Source organism: Macrotis lagotis, chromosome 7 (assembly GCF_037893015.1).
Source record: "Macrotis lagotis isolate mMagLag1 chromosome 7, bilby.v1.9.chrom.fasta, whole genome shotgun sequence".
Taxonomy (NCBI): domain Eukaryota; kingdom Metazoa; phylum Chordata; class Mammalia; order Peramelemorphia; family Peramelidae; genus Macrotis; species Macrotis lagotis.
Window position 1 is genome coordinate 37066124 of NC_133664.1, and position 15676 is coordinate 37081799.

At 45.0% G+C, this 15676-nt stretch overlaps 1 protein-coding gene across 3 annotated transcripts in view; it reads left to right on the plus strand.

Moving 5' to 3' along the window:
* RFTN1 (raftlin, lipid raft linker 1) overlaps positions 1-14106 on the plus strand; it is a 199813-nt gene extending 185707 nt beyond the window's left edge. Inside the window, exon 10 of one of the 3 annotated variants that reach the window (XM_074195752.1) lies at positions 11486-14106. In XM_074195752.1, coding sequence (XP_074051853.1) covers positions 11486-11869 — 384 coding nt within the window. In that variant the 3' untranslated portion in view covers positions 11870-14106. The remainder of the gene's footprint in view (positions 1-11485) is intronic. The other 2 variants (XM_074195750.1, XM_074195751.1) reach the window with 2 other exon arrangements.
* Positions 14107-15676: the final 1570 nt, after the last annotated feature.

Sequence of the window (15676 nt, forward strand, 5' to 3'; positions counted from 1 at the left end):
CTATCAGTCTCCATATGCATTTATCTATCCATACCATCCATCTCTCTCTCCATTATGTCTTTTTATCTGTCTATTCACCTATCCCTGTCTATCTACCCACCTATTTTCTTCTTTATCTCATTATACAGATGAAGAAATTGAGGCAAACAGAATGAAATGACTTGCCCAGGGTCACCCAGCTAGTCAGTGTGTAAAGCTGGATTTGAACTCATGAGAGGAGTCTTCCTGACCCTGGGGCCACTTAACCATGTCTTATTCCTGGAATGCAGCATCCTCTTCCTTTACGATGCAGCTCTTAGCACCATTTTCTTCATGAAATCTTTCTCTATCCTCCCAATGGCCAGCACCTCCTTCACCCACTACCTTAAATTTAACTACACTCTGTCTATATTTATTGCTATATTTTTATATAAGCTCCTCTCAGGTAGGAATTGTTTTGTCCTAGATACCTCTACCTCCAGAGCCTATACTTTTCATAGATCCTTGTTGGTTGGGGCATCTAGGTGGCATAGTGAATAGAGCACCAGTCCTGGAGTCAGGAGTATCTGAGTTCAAATCCAGCCTAGGATATTTAATAATTACTAGCTGTGTGGCCTTGGGTAAGCGACTTAATCCCATTTGCTTTGCAAAAAACCTAAAAACAAAACAAAACAAAACAAAACAAAACCAAAAAATCCTTGTTGGTTGATTCATTAATTTGCCCAGCTAGGCTCCCACAAGGAGGCAGGATTCGAATTTGGTTCTTGCTTTCTCCAAGACCTCCAAGCCTTCTGTCTCTTGCCCAACTCTTCTAAGAGCTTCCAGAGCAGTGGGGAGGAAGGAGGCATGTGGAGCCCTTGACCGCCGTTAGGAGGTAACTAGTCCAAAGGAGGGAGGACATTCTGTTGTGAGCAGGCTCGCTGGGCTGCCGGAGCAGCGACCTGAGCTGCGGGGATGGCCCTTGAGGTCAACTCTTGGGATATTTTCACACCACCATAGAAAGTGAAGTGGAATGCTAAGAACGGCCCGTCAAGTCAGCAATTCTTTGCTTAAGACTTTGCAGTGGGGAGAGAAATATGGGGTCCTTGTGTGGGGTGGTATGAGGAAGGAGGCTGTTTTTTAAGCAAACACTCAATCCCCTCTGCTATTAATCAGTGGCTTCCATAACACTTGAGAAGTCTTTGCTCTGGCAAAACTATTCTCCATGGAGATAGATTCCTAGACAGTTTTAAAAACCTGTGAATAAAATCCATTAACCCTCCCTGATAGAAGACTCCCGGACACATGGTGGGGTTGTCAAGTAAAGGAAAAGAAGGGGGGAAAAACCCACCAGCCATCTACTTTTTGAATTAAAGAGCTCAGATTCTTCAATATCAACAGAAAAATATGAATGCCTCTGGGACTCAGGTAGTCCTTCCTTGGATCTCGGCAGGCTCTCATATCTGTGAATTGTGAAAGTTCTGAGTCTTTAGTGCTGTTTAAAAAGAGAGAGGAAAACCTCTGGGTTGAAGTATCTGCTTTTAAGTTCGATTTAAAAAACAACAGCCATGGCAGCAGCATACTACAAAGCTCTAAACCTGCAAAAAAAAAAAAAGTCTGAGATAACGCCGGGTCCTCTTCTCCCCTTTGTTGGAAAATGTCCTTTTCAGAAGAGTCGAGTAGGATTTTAAAGGCATGTTTAGCAGAATGAGCATTGTGGCCTGTGAGAAGGGTCTGATAAAGGTTTATTGAACGGCTAGTTGGTTTTCCTGTGTCTGGGATATGGAGGATCTTAAGTTTCAAACTGAACAGGTCTTGGAGATCATCTCCTTTTTTTCAGATGAAGGAACTGAGGTCCAGAGAAGATTTGATTTGTCCAAGGTCCCATAAATAGGTTGTTTAGATCTTAGACTGAGAGCTGGAAGGAATCAGGTCCAACTCCCTCATTTTACACATTAGTAAAATGAGAAAACTCAGGAAACCTCACTTGACTTTCCCCAGGTCATATAGGTAATTTATGGGAGAGTCAGGATAAAACCAAGGTCTTCCAGCCCCAAATCTAACTTTGTTTTTGTCTTTGTAGAGCAACAGACTCACTTGGTGCAGGTGATAGAGCACTGGCCTTGGAGGCAGGAGGATAGGAGTTCAAATCCAGTCTCACGCATTTGACCTTGGGCAAGTCACTTAACCCCAACTGCCTCACATCCTGGGCTCTCTCCAGTCACCCTGATTCATATCTGGCCACTGGACCCAGATGGCTCTGGAGGAGAAAGTGAGATTGGGACTTAGCATAGCACGCTCTCCTTCACTCAAATCCAATTCATGTGCTTGTCATGGCATCACTTCCCTGATGTCATGGGCTTCTTAGAAAATGAAGGACAAACATTATAACAGAGTATTCCTTCTTAAGATCATTGAGAATGGCAGAGAACATCTAGTCTGACTTTTATGTTGTGGATGAGGGAAGTGAGGCCTAGGGAAATTTAATGATTTACTCCACAAGTACTAAGCATTAAAAGAGAGGATTTGAGCCCAAATTCTTTGACTTCAATGTACCATGTTACCTCTAGACTCATTCTCCCCTTTTACTTCTTCCATATTATTAAACCATAAATATAATTGACAAGACACCCTCCCCTCCTTCTTCTCCTTCCCCTGGTATTCTTGGACTTGAGCCACATGTCCCAGCATCCTCCATAAACACCAAGATCTGCAAATCTGAAAAAAAAAACAGAAGAAAGTCTTTAGCATTTTGGGGGGAATCTTCTTTGGAGATTTATGGAAGGATGTGAATAAGGCCTAGTCAGGATGAGGAAGACACAGGAATCAATAGATGCCAGTGGATAGATTCCTTCATTGATAAGGTATGGATCCATCAAAATATTGGAAGACTACTCAAGAAAAGGATGAATTAAGTCAAGAGAAGAAAGACATCAGTTGTTGGAAGTCAAAGGGAAGGAAGCAAGAGGATAAAGATGTCAGCCTTGAGAACTGGTGCTAGTAGAAGGGTTATTTTGGGCACTGCTGAACGCTGGTCTGATCATTCTCCTCACTGATTGGTTAGTAGCCCACTTGGCTACATGCCATTCAAATTTCATTGTTACTGATTTTTTTAAAAGTGCCCATCAACAAAAGTGCCTGAACTTGAACCTAAAGGTTTTAGTGTCTCTTTTCTGGACTTAGATTTGCTGACCGCTTTACCTCAACATAGACCTGATCATTACTCTGACTTAAAAGCCTTGAGAACATAGGCATTGTCAAATCTGAAGAAGAAAACATCCCGTCAGAGAGTATATTTGGCCCCTCCAGGAGAGTTGTTAACTTCTGACACAATGGTTGTTGGTTTGTCTTGATGTCTCAGTTACTGAGAGAATCGGGGAATTGCAAAATTTGAGAATTTGAGGGAAACTCAGTGACCATTTTAGTCCCCACCTTTAAATGAACAGACATGTGGTCATCTAACCTCTGTTTGAAGACTGCCAAGAAGAGAGTAGCTAGGTGGTACAGTAGTTAGAGCACCAGCCTTAGAGTCAGGAGGACCTGAGTTGAAATTAAGCTTTTAGACATTTACTAGCTGTGTGACCCTGGGCAAATCATCTCATTTTGTTTGCCTTAGTTGCTTCATCTGTAAAATGAGCTAGAGAAGGAAATGGCAAAACCATTCTAGTATCTTTGCCAAGAAAACACCAAATGGGATCAACAGAGTTGGACACAAGTGAAAAGTGACTGAGAAAAGAAAGACATCAATTGAGCAAAATCTTACATATCAACTAAGTTCACTAGTATATAGTGTCTCACCTTTGGAAAGAAGGAAAGGTTTATTCTTATATCTCTTCTTTGGACTCAAGCTGTAATATATTATTATTATGTGTATATATCAAGGTCTTCGACCTGAACCCAGGTGGTCTTTCTGACACAAAGGCCAACTCTAGCTATGGAGGCTCATCCCCTTCTCATTTGCTTATTAATGACCCCAGTGAATTTGAAGAATCTCAAGTGGTTCTTTGTGCTTGGGGTGAGGGTTCCATAGTCAAATAACATTCCTATCACCACACCCACATAACAAAAAGCAAATATGAGCAGTTTGAGATGTTCTGTCATAGAATCAAGAGGAAGGGGAAAGGTCATGTTGTTTACTTAGCCACAGTGGCTCTGAGGAGATAATGGATCTGTTCAAGGAAAGGCCAGGCCACTGTTTCTTAGTGTCTGGGTAGTCTTGGAAATGAACTTTGTTCTCATCACATCTCTTCCCTGAGGAGTCAACGGGCAGGCCCAGCTCAAGAGACCTGCCTCTTCTTGGCAAGATGCCACTCCAAGAGCATCTGTGAGCTGTCAGCAAGGCTGACAGAGGAGGTGTTTGGGGTGGGTTTTGTCTTTATTTTGTCTCGAAGAGATTTTCAACCAGGTGTTTCAGAAAACTCCCTCTATCACTTGCATCATTAGCCTTGGCCCAAGCCTTCCATAAACCCTTACTTGGCTTTTCATGTCTAAATCGTTGCACTCCATTTCAGGGCAAGCCCACAAGACTGCTGTAATAACAGTAATTTAAGATTTGCATTGTTCTTTAGCTGTATTGTCTCTCATTTGAACCTGTACCTTGTACCCTATAGTATAAGTATCCTAACCCCCATTTTACTGAGAAAACTGAGATTCAAATCAATCTGTTCAGGGTCACACAGTGACTGAGATGGCATTTGAACTCAAATCTCCCAGGTTCTTCAAACCACTTCTCCATCCTAACAACCTTTTATCAGATGCTTTTACAGTCATTATTATTGGGGAGAAGCATCCACAGACTTCTCCTGAGTGCCAATAGAAGAGTCTGAGAGACACAAAATAGGAATGAACCCCACCTTCTTACTGTCTAATAATCTGGGATGAGATTGTCATAGCAGAATGCTCGATTTATTTCATTATTTCTGAAATTAAAATCATTTTAAAATAGTTTATAGTTTTGTCACACTTTAAAGTTTCCAAAATTCATCCTTCTCAGTGGGGAGTTCAAACATTATCCCCATTTTACAGAAGACAAGACTGAGGTTTGGGGGAATGAATGACAGATGTGTGAGACCACATAGCTTGTATATAACTGCGAGGGGAATGCAGTCAGATCCAGGTCTAGCTCTCTTACTTAACTGAAAATTTATCCATTTGGGAGGGAAATGTGTCAACCCGGAATGGGCCAGATTCTTGGGCAACAGGATCCTCAGGAGAAATAGGACTTGAGCATTTTGCCTGAACCCTCAACTTTCTGGGAGATGGGCTCCAACCTGAAGGGTTTAGTTTGAATTGTGGCTGGAAAAAGATAGCTTGGGGTGGCTGGAGCTCAGAGATGTGGCCCCTCCTAAAAGAGGTCTTTTGGTACATTTTTGCTCTGTAGTCCATGAGGTCTCTGTGAAGGTCCCTTGAAGCCTTTGGTTCTCTGATAGGTTCTGTCCATTTTCCCAGGGGAACATTTACTCTGGGGTCCACATAGTAGCAGGTAAATGTGGGATGGGGTAGCATTGGTCACCCATCTGCCTCCTTTATCTGCTTGGGTTATTTATGGTCTCTTCTGGGGTGTTATTTCTGACCCTTTCTTCTTGATCTCCTCTTTGGTCTCTGGCAATTTAATTGATAAGGAGATGAAGCCCTCTCTCTCTCCCATTCCCATGCTCTCTGGCTTCTTACCTTGTGACCAGTAGTAGCCTTGCTTCCTTACGACATGACCTATTGGCAAATAGCCTGGTTCTGTCTGGCCTTGGCAAAGCTTCTTATCTCAGGAAGAAGAGAGCCTTTCCTTACAGGAATGTGTCATATTGATAAGCAGTCAGAGGAGTTGACTAGCCAACTTGGAGTCAAAAAGACTTGAGTTCAAGATATGTCTCTGACATAGACTTGCTGTGTGTCCCTAGACTAGTCACTTACCCTCCCACCATCCCAGGTAGTGCTCTAAGAGTGTAAGAGATACTGTTCACATTGCTGGAAGGAGTTTTCTCATCAGGATTTTCCAAGATTGATAAAATGGCACAGTTGGTCCAAAATGTAAAAAAAAAGAAAAAATTTAGCCAGCGCGAGTTGGAAACTTAGGTCATTTCCAAGACTACCCAGACACCAAACGCAGAAGATATGCTTCACCGTACATATCTCTTTTCCAGGAGTCAGATCCAGCTACGGCACTGGCCTTTGTGATTGCGTCCGATGTAGCAAAGCAATGCTTACAGTCATAGGGTAGGCTAGTGCTTACAGATACAGCCACGATTGGGAAGGACCTCAGAGGACACCAAGGCCTACCTCCTCACTTTATGGATATGGAAGCTGAGGCCCAGAGAGGTCAAAGTATCATAGCTGCCAAGCTGGAAGGTCCTCAGAGATCCCTTAGTTTACAGAGAAGAAAATGGAGACTTAAGGGCTCAGGTGATAAGTGACAGAGGCAGGTTTTGAATCCAGAACTTGTAATTTTAGACTTAATGATCTTTCCACTTGAGGTTAGAAAGGGAAGAGGGGATTTACCACCATGATTCAATCCCTTTACACCTTAAGCTGGGCTGTCCCTCCTTGGTCCGGAGTTAGCTATTCTAGTCCAGGTTTTTAAAAAACCAAAAAAAAAACAAAACCCCAAAAAACAAAACTACCTCCAAAATGGCATTTCCTAGGTCAAGTCTGTGGGAAGTCCTCTGAAAAAAGAAAGCAACATGTGAGAACAAAGTCTGTCCAGGGGAGGTCGTTTTTTGCTTGTTGGCATCCTCTGGAACCATGTTCACCTCTTTTTCCATGAATCCTCTGAGGAAGAAGTGGCATCTTTTATCCATGTGTAAGAACCCAGGCTGCCTTTATTTACCTAGAGTGTTTATTGGTGTGTTCCCCAGAGTCTAGGACAGAAAGCGATAGGGAGAGGGGCCAAACTCTGTCCCTCGGAGTCTCAGAGACTTCAGATAAATTCCTTCCTACCTTCCCTTTAAGTTTTTCTTCTTTGACCTGTCCCAACTCTGCCTCGGCCCAGCAATGCAGGAACTCGGGGCTGCATGGATTTTCCTTTTAATCACTGTGCATTGGAGTTTTTCATTTAAATAAACATTGGAGGAAGCAAATGTTTTGTGGCCACAGTCAGAGGAAATGACCACGGTGGAAATTTAAAACCCCTCTGTGTACATGGTGGTTGTGGGGATCAACCATCAAGGCAGCTGAGTAGAAAGGAAATTCCCCGGGTGTGTGAGCCCGCATCCTGGACAGACCCGGCCCGGCCAGAGCCAGATGTGCCCTGACTCTCAACCCTGTTTGTGGCTCTCTGGCCGCTGGCCTGGCTGAATTCGCCCTGGGCCCTCACCCATGGCTGTGGAACCATCTTGCTTTCTAGAACCTTTTGTGGGGAGCCTGCCCGGGGCCAGCTGACTACAGTTGCCTCAAAAGCGAGGTCCATAGCTGACAAGCCCCCCCTTTCCTCACCTGGAACAGCATGGGGATCCTGAGTAAAGCAGCTAGTGCTTTGCTTTAGAGCAGGTGACCCTCATTGGGGTCCTTGAACTTGCTTTCTAAAAAATATTTGGATGATAACTTCAGATAATTGATTTCTTTTGTAATTTTATGTGTTGTACTTTATGTATGTGAACACGTCTTGCTGAGGAAGGGGCCAGGGGCTTTTACGAGGCCTCCAGAGGGACCTCGGCACATGAAGGTCAAGAAGCCCCCATCCAGGGAGGACCACAGGTCCAGAGCCAGAAGGTCTTTGCAGCCCATCTTGCCCAACATGCCCCCCGCCCAACTTTACATTAAGGACAATGAGGCTCAGGATCACACAGCTAGGAAAGGATAGAGACAGTGTTCAAACTCAAGACCTCAGACCCCAAATCCAGCTTAATTTTCTCTTTAGTGAGGTTATTACTGTTCCATCATTTCAGTCATGTCTGACCCAAATGACCCCATCTGGCGATGATTCTGGAATGATTTACCATTTCTTTTTCCAGATCGTTTTTTACAGGTGAGGAAACTGAGGCCACCAGGGTGTAGTGACTTGCCTAGGGTCACACAGCTAGCAATGGGTAGAAATTCAGTAAATGCTTATTGATTGATTGAATATGAGCCGTGTGACGCTGGAGAAGCCACTTACAAATCAACCAGCATTGATCAGATACCGCTCTGGGCCAGAGGTGAAACCAGGTGACCCTCTCCAGGCCTGGCTCGAGTGCCATAGCACCATCCAGGGAGGCAAATGAGTATATCCTGGAGATAGAGAGACAAATATACAACAGCCCCTCCCCTCAGAAGTTTGCCTCTTAAGGGGAATTCTAACAGACTGTATAGAATTTGGAGGCAGAAGGGAATGGAGAGGTCATCGTGCCCACTGGCTCTTCATCTGTTGGTGGTGGATGCCTGGGAGTCCACAGAAAGAGGGTCTGTAATCTCCCTGGGCCTGTTTCCTCACCTGTCAAATGAGAGGTTAGACAGATGTTCTGAGGGTTTTCGGGCTCTAAATCTGTGGTCCTATGCTACCTGGTGACGCATTTTCTGACCAGAAGACTACAGCTGCTATTACGTTGGGTGATGTGTGAACATTCTTGATGTTTACAAAGGGTTTCTGTCCTCAGGCATCGGCTATGTTTGTCCAAACTCACGACCCCAGAGCCCCAAATCCAACGGACTTTTCTCTTTAGATAGGTTTTTATTATTGAATAGTTGTTCCTGTCGTGTCTGGCCCTGATTTGGGGTTTTCTTGGCAAAGAGACTGGAGTGGGGTTTGAATGCTGAGAGAATTAAATGACTTGTCCAAAGCCACTAGAAGAGCTATTTTCTTTCCTCTTCCCCTCCTTTTGTTCCTCTTGGAAGAAACAGCCAGTAAGAAATAATAATGATAACTAACATTTATATAGCAGCTACTATGTACCATATACTTTATAAAAAATATTTTATTTGATTTTCACAGCCTGTGGTGGAGGGTGGGGTTAGATGCCTTTATTACCCCTATTTTGCAGGTGAGGAAACCGAGGCAAATAGTGGTCAAGTGACTTGCCCAGGGTCACCAGATCTGAACTCGAGTCTTCTGAACTCTAGGCCCAGTTCTAACTGCCCCTCACAAGTGAAAGGGGGTAATGCCAAACTTCTCTTGGGTGGGGACTATTGACTATTGACCCTGACCCGTCTGACAAAGGGGCTGAGTATGGGGCTTTGGGGGTGGCAGGACGGCAGGCACCCCGGACCAGTTTTAACATCTTGACTGGGCCGACCCTGGCTTCTTTCAGAGGTGTCTGTCTTTTCTCCCTATACTTACCTGAGGAATGGGGCTCAATGCCCTGCCCTGATTACATGGGCATCGCAGGCAGTCCTGTCAAGGTCAGAAAGGACCTTTGAGGGCATCTGATCCTATCCTTGTTTTAAAAAACTTATTTTGGATTTCATTGAAGTAGGTTTTCCCTCCTTTGCTGAATAGGGAAACTGAGGCTCACAAGGCTGTGAGTGATTTGGGGCAGAGCTGGGCTTTAGTTGAGGTGCCAAGGGTCAGCCTTCTGGGAGCTGCGGTGTCCTCTGCCGAAGATGAGGCAGAAATGCTTGGAAAGACAACAGCCACCACTATGTGTGCCATCAGTGGACGTTTTCTAAGAGGGGAAAAGGAAGGACTGGGGGTACTGCCGGGGCAGGGTCAAGCTCCATCACAACCTAGACCAGCTGGCCTCGAACCCAGGATCTCTTCCTGTTTATAAACTAGTTTCAAAGTATTCCCATAGAGCTGCATTTTCATTTTCATTTTTTTGAAGACTCACCAGAGCATGCAGGCCTTAGACCCTTTTTTTTATTAAAATTTTTTTAGTTAAAATATTTATTTTTTCTTCTCTCTCTCTCTCTCTCTCCCTCTCCCTCCCTCCCTCAGTGGGGGGAAAAAGAAAAGAAAAACAAAACCCTGGTAACAAATATGCTTCGTCAAGCAAAACAAATTCCCACATGAGCTATGTCCAAAAATGTGTGTCTGCAAATTGGGTCTATTATTTCTCTGTCATCACTGCTTCTCTTGTAATCATCGGGGATCACTGGACCCCAAGCCTCATGTAATCATTGTTCCACTGGAGGAAGTAATGTATTTGGGGGGTCGTAGTGAGGATGGCAATAGATGCATGTGTAATACATGGAATATAGATAGAAGTTCATGGATATGTTATCCACATGCATATCTACGTATATAGCTATACATAAAGTATGTATGATATGCAGGAGATATATGATAAACAGGATTGGGGGGTTGTAAACTCATATATATAAATGTGCATAATCTATAGAAGGTCCATGATAATCAGGGGTGTGTACACACACACACACACACACACACACACACACACACACACACACACGGTCACGGGGGGACGGCCATAGAAAATGGCTAGTGATGAATAGTTCTGTCTCTGTTGTCTATATATGTATATGTTCCTGTGATTGTCTCACCTCTGCCTCCTGACTTCAAGGTCCCAACTAAAATTTCCTATTTCCCAGGACTTTCCCAACCTCTCTTCCCTCCAGTGCCTTCCCTCTGTTATTTCCTATTTAACCTACAAATAATTTGTTTTATTTTTATTGTTTATTTGCAAGTGGTTGTTTCTTTTTGCATCCCCAGCCTTAGCAGAGCCCCTGGCCCTTAATAAATGTCCATCGATTGCTTGCTTGCTTTTCCTTCTGGCCAGTGTGGCTGAACAGGCCTCAGTCTGTGGTGGGCAGGGACCCTCTAGTCCAGTGACTTTGGTTGGGCGCTGCTGACTGGGGGCCTGCTCTTGGTCCAGGTTCAGGTTCGGGAGAACCAGTCACCCCTTTGTCCCACGAGGTTCAGGGTTGGCTCCTCTCTCGCCACTCGGCTTCTCCCCAGGACCCTGGCGACCATGGGACTTGATGGATAAAGTGGGGCCCACCTGGTGTGGGCCTGGACTGATGGAGGGCTTCATTTTCCTGCTCTCAGCCAGGGTGGAATGTCTGCCAGGACTTTGTGGGTTATTAGCTCAGTCCTAAAATATGCCCCGTGAAGAAAGTGTAGCCCATAGAGTACCAGAGGAGGAATGTACCACCACCCTCCCCTTGTGGCTTTGTGGGGTGCCCATTTCAGAAATAAAATCCAGAAAGCCACATCCCCATTAAAGAAAAAAAAAATCAATGCAAAGATGAGGATGTTTTTGTGGTGTAATGGAAAGAGCCAGGAGGCCTCCTTGTATACAGTATGGTATAATGGTATAAAAGGGCCATTCCTTCTAGTAGCAGACCCGAGTCCAAAACTCAGTATACCACTTGCCACCTGGGAGACTGTGGGCTGATCAGCTAACTGCTACCTCAGTTTCTTTATCTGTAAAATGAAAATTCAACTAGCGGCCTCTGAGGTCTCCTCCAGTTCTGTACGTGTTCTTTTATGAGATCTATAAAGCTCTTAATAAACATGAGTTAAGGGTGTTTAGGCCTCAGGGAAATAGATTCTCTAATGAAATTAGTTTGAGTTACGCTGAAATGTAACCAAGAACAGACCTCGGTCTGCGCGCTGGCCTGTGGACAGAGGTTTCTTAACCCACTTCTACCTTTATTCTAGTTTCAGTGGCGTTTCTCCCGGGAGGACATGCACTCCCGGCAGATGAGAAAGTCCAAGTCGAAACTAAGTGCCCGAGAAAAACAGAAACTGGAAGAAAATGAGAAAAACCAGGAAGACCCGTTTTCCAAAGCCGGAGATGTGGGGAACTGTCTGCCTGCCTTAAATCAGCTGAACGGAGTCACAAGTGAGGAGGGGGATGGGGCCCCCAAGGAGCCGGAGGGGGCTAAAGGTGAAGAAGCGGGGAGTCCTGGCTCAGAGGTGAATGGGACCGCTGACTGCAGGGTCCCCTGCGAGGCGGTGGTCACCTGCAATGGAGAGGATGACCCCGACGAAGTGTCCATAGCAGCTGCCGGCACAGAGCCTCCTGCATCAGAAGAAATCTGACCCCAGACTCCGCGAGTCGAGAAGCGTTCGGCTGGCGGCCTTGCTGGGGAGGACTTGGGCTGGGTGACTGGTGGTCAGTACGTGTTCCCCACCCACACCGACTTGGTCTCCACACTCCCCCCTTCACATTTTGTTTCTGTTTGGGCAGTTTCCCCTGGTGTCTCAGAACCCAGGCCTCTAGCCCAGAAGCCCCTCATTCTTCTTTCCCTGGGGTTTAACTAATCCAATGCAAACTTCCTCTTTTGGGGGCCTTGGGGAAAGTCCGGGGGCCCTTCCTGGGCCAGAACCAAGGCCCCAGCCTATAAATGCCAGCGCCCCCCTGGCTCTCTGCCATTACTGCCTGGCCCCTTCACCGGGTCAGCAATGCCCTCTGATGTCCTCAGCATGGACGACTGCTTTGGTGCTAGGCGAGGAGCATGCCACCCTCCCTGTGGCGATTTCCCACAGACTTGGGTCACCTAATTCTGTTTGCTCACCTGTTGTTGAAGTCTGTCTAAGTGCTTTGTGTTTGTGTCAAAGTTTCTGTATCCAGCCCATCTAGGGCCCGCGTCTGCTTGGCTCTCATTTTGGGGTGGCCATGTTTGGAGGCGCCCTTGCTTCATAGTTTTAATCTGTGTATCATTGACGGGGTTGGTGCGCTAAGTGATGCTATGTCTAGAGGGCCGGTGCTCACCAGTGAACCAGCTGTATTTACCAACAGTCGTATCTCTTTCTTGCTTAGTTACTTAAGGCAATAAATCACCCTGAGTTTAGTGGCTGTTGAGTATGGTTATTTACCCCCCCCCAAGTCTCACCTCAGGGACTGGAGGTCCTTCCAGAGGCTTTCCATCGAACCTGAAGGGGGGCCAGCTTTGGAATAGCTGCCGCCTCCTGCACAGCACTGCCATCTCACTCACTTGTTGGTTGATTTAGGAGGCATGTGTATGGCAGAGACCAAAAGGGAAGACAAGAGACTACAGGTGAGAGGTGGAGGTGGTCAGTCGGGGATGACTACCAGCTGGACATGGTTGAGGTTGGGCTTATTTCTGTTTATTAAAATGTACATATTTGTAATATATTTTTATAGAGCTGGCTCAACCCATTCAAATGTGGTGCATGTTCCTGGGGTTTTTCTTTTTTCCATTTGGCTTGTGAGCTCCGCCTTCTTTTACTTGGGGGCTCAGGAAGAGGTTTGGGGGCCTCATGTTGGCAAAGCTGTTGAGGCTCCATTTTTTCCTCATAAGGATGTTCTTGTGTCTGGTATCCACACAGTACCTTGGCTCAATAAAACATTAACTCTTGGTGTGTGTCTCCTCGGTTCCTGGCTCTGGGCAGAAACAATCGCAGCTCCCAAACCACAGCTACTTCACAGGGGCTCTGAAAAGGCTGACGTTGCTGTTTTCAGCCCATTCTGGATAATGGTAGCTTGGGTCAGTTGCCGTAAATCATTCCATTTTGTGCACAGTAACGAGTCTTACATTTTTCAGTAATTAAATAGCACTTATTTTGATCCCACTTGCCATTTGAAAAAACACCCCAACAACAGTATGCCACAACTGTAACTAATTTTAAGTTAGTTGGAGGGCTTGGGAATTTATTTCAAATGCAAGATTATTCCTGAAGGATGCTTCCCTTCACACTCACTTTGTCCCATCCCCAGGCTGACCACCACAAACTCAGGTCACTGTGGCTTGGTCGTCCACCAGTCAAGAAACATTTGCTCAGCTCCTAGGACGTTCCTGTCCCAATGCCAAGTCTAATGGAAAAAGAATCCTGGCCTTCAGTCAGGAAGAAGTGGATTCAAACCTTCACTGACCACTTGATCTCTCTGACTTTGGACAAACTAAGCGATCCAACAGACACGTATGAAAATGCCTACTACGTTGGGCACTATGGTTAGCCTAAGGGCTAAACAGATATGGGATTGATATCAAGGGGATAGATTGGATGGATGGGGGGGGTTGGTAGACAGGATAGGTAGGTAGGTAGATGGATAGACAGGAAAGAGACAAGACAGGTAGGTTGGTAGACAATAGATGAGACAAATGGGTAGATAGACAGAAGTGGTAGAAGAAATTAGACAGGAAAGGTGGACACGGATAGACAGGATAGGTAGGGTAGCTGAATGGAGAGAGAGATGGGCAGATGGATGGAGAGAGAAGACAGAATGGATAGCTAGATATCTACATACATACATACATACAGCCTGTGGCTGACCAGGTGATAAAAGCCAGGACCTAGGTGAGTGTATGAGGGGCCCAGGGGTTCCAGGGAGGGTCGAGCCTGAGCTTGGCATCTGCCTGAGACATAAGAGGGGACGGGCCTGGGCAGTGTGGGTGCAAGCTGGACAGAAGGGGTCTGGTTGCAAAAAGCAGCATTTGTTTCCTGCCAATAGGAGGTTTGTTTTTTCTTTGGGGGGGTGGTGTAGGGAGAAGAGAGGACGTTTCCAGGAATAAAGAAAAGGGCCTGGCCATCTCTGTTCCCTTTATGAAGCTGAGACTGAAGTAGGGCTCAGCACCATTAACCCTTTCTCCAGAAAATGATGGAAAGTTACCCACCTTCTTCAGATCCCATAATCGAGCATTATTCCTGCAGGCAAAAAAAAAAAAAGGAAAAAGAAATGGAATCCAGCTAATTAGCTGGATTATAAGATGTCTTTATCAAATCTTAGAGGAAATGGAATAACTAGAAGCAGTCTAATAATTAATAAACCAAGTATGGGGAGGAGGGGAAAGAGAGCAAAGGGGGAGTATGGAACTGTAATGACAAACACACACATACACATAATTATAAATATGTACATGCTAGCTCTGATTTATCATAGGATCATAATATTAAATCCATAAAATTAGGATCCTAGTTGCAAGTCATTTTACAGGTAAAGGAGTGGAAGTCCACGTGGCCAGCGCGCATCTGAGGCAAGAATTGAAGTGAGAACTTCCTTGCTCTAAGTCCCACGTTCTATCCATTACACTACAGGCCTCTCAAAGAAGATACATTGGAAAGTGCTTTACAGACACTGAAGCAATTGATAAATCATCTATCAATTATCATCTATCTGTTTTGTGGTAATTTTTCAATTGTGTCTGTCTCTCCATGACCCCATCTGGGGTTTTCTTGGCAAAGATCCTGGAGCAGTTTGTCATTTCTTTCTCTAGCTCATTTTAGAGAAACTGAGGCGAACAGGATGAGGTGACTTGTCCAAGGTCACACAGCTGCTAAGAGTTGGAGGTCAGATTTGAACTCGAACTCAGGAAGATCAAACAGTGAAAATAAAAAATTAAGTCAGGATTCAATGAACATGTTATAGGTATGTGTGTGTATGTGTATGTGTTTGTGTGTATATATCCATATATAGATATAGATATATATAGAGAGATTAGATATAGATATGTATAGATGTATGTGTATATAAAAGACACATCCATATATAGAGATCGGAGGAAGAAACTGATAAGAGTCTCTATCACCTACTTTTTAACTAAAAGGAGTATAATCCAGCTTAATCACTCCTCTTCATCATGCTCGGTTCAACAATTTACCGAGATGATTTGCCTGGGGAGGACATTCAGGAATGCATTCTGAAGGCCATTCATGGACCATGGGGCCTCTCCCCATCTCCCCGCCTCCCTCTGGGATGCCTCCCCTTCTTCTCCATACATAAATTCTGTTCCCTGGTTACCACTCCTGTCTACAGGGCGACACAGACACTCAAAGCTCTTATCATAGGATCATGATATTAAATTCACTGTTAAATTATGATTCTGGTTGGAAGTTACCATTCCCCTCATCTTCACCTATTAGCATATAATCAATCAACCAGTATAC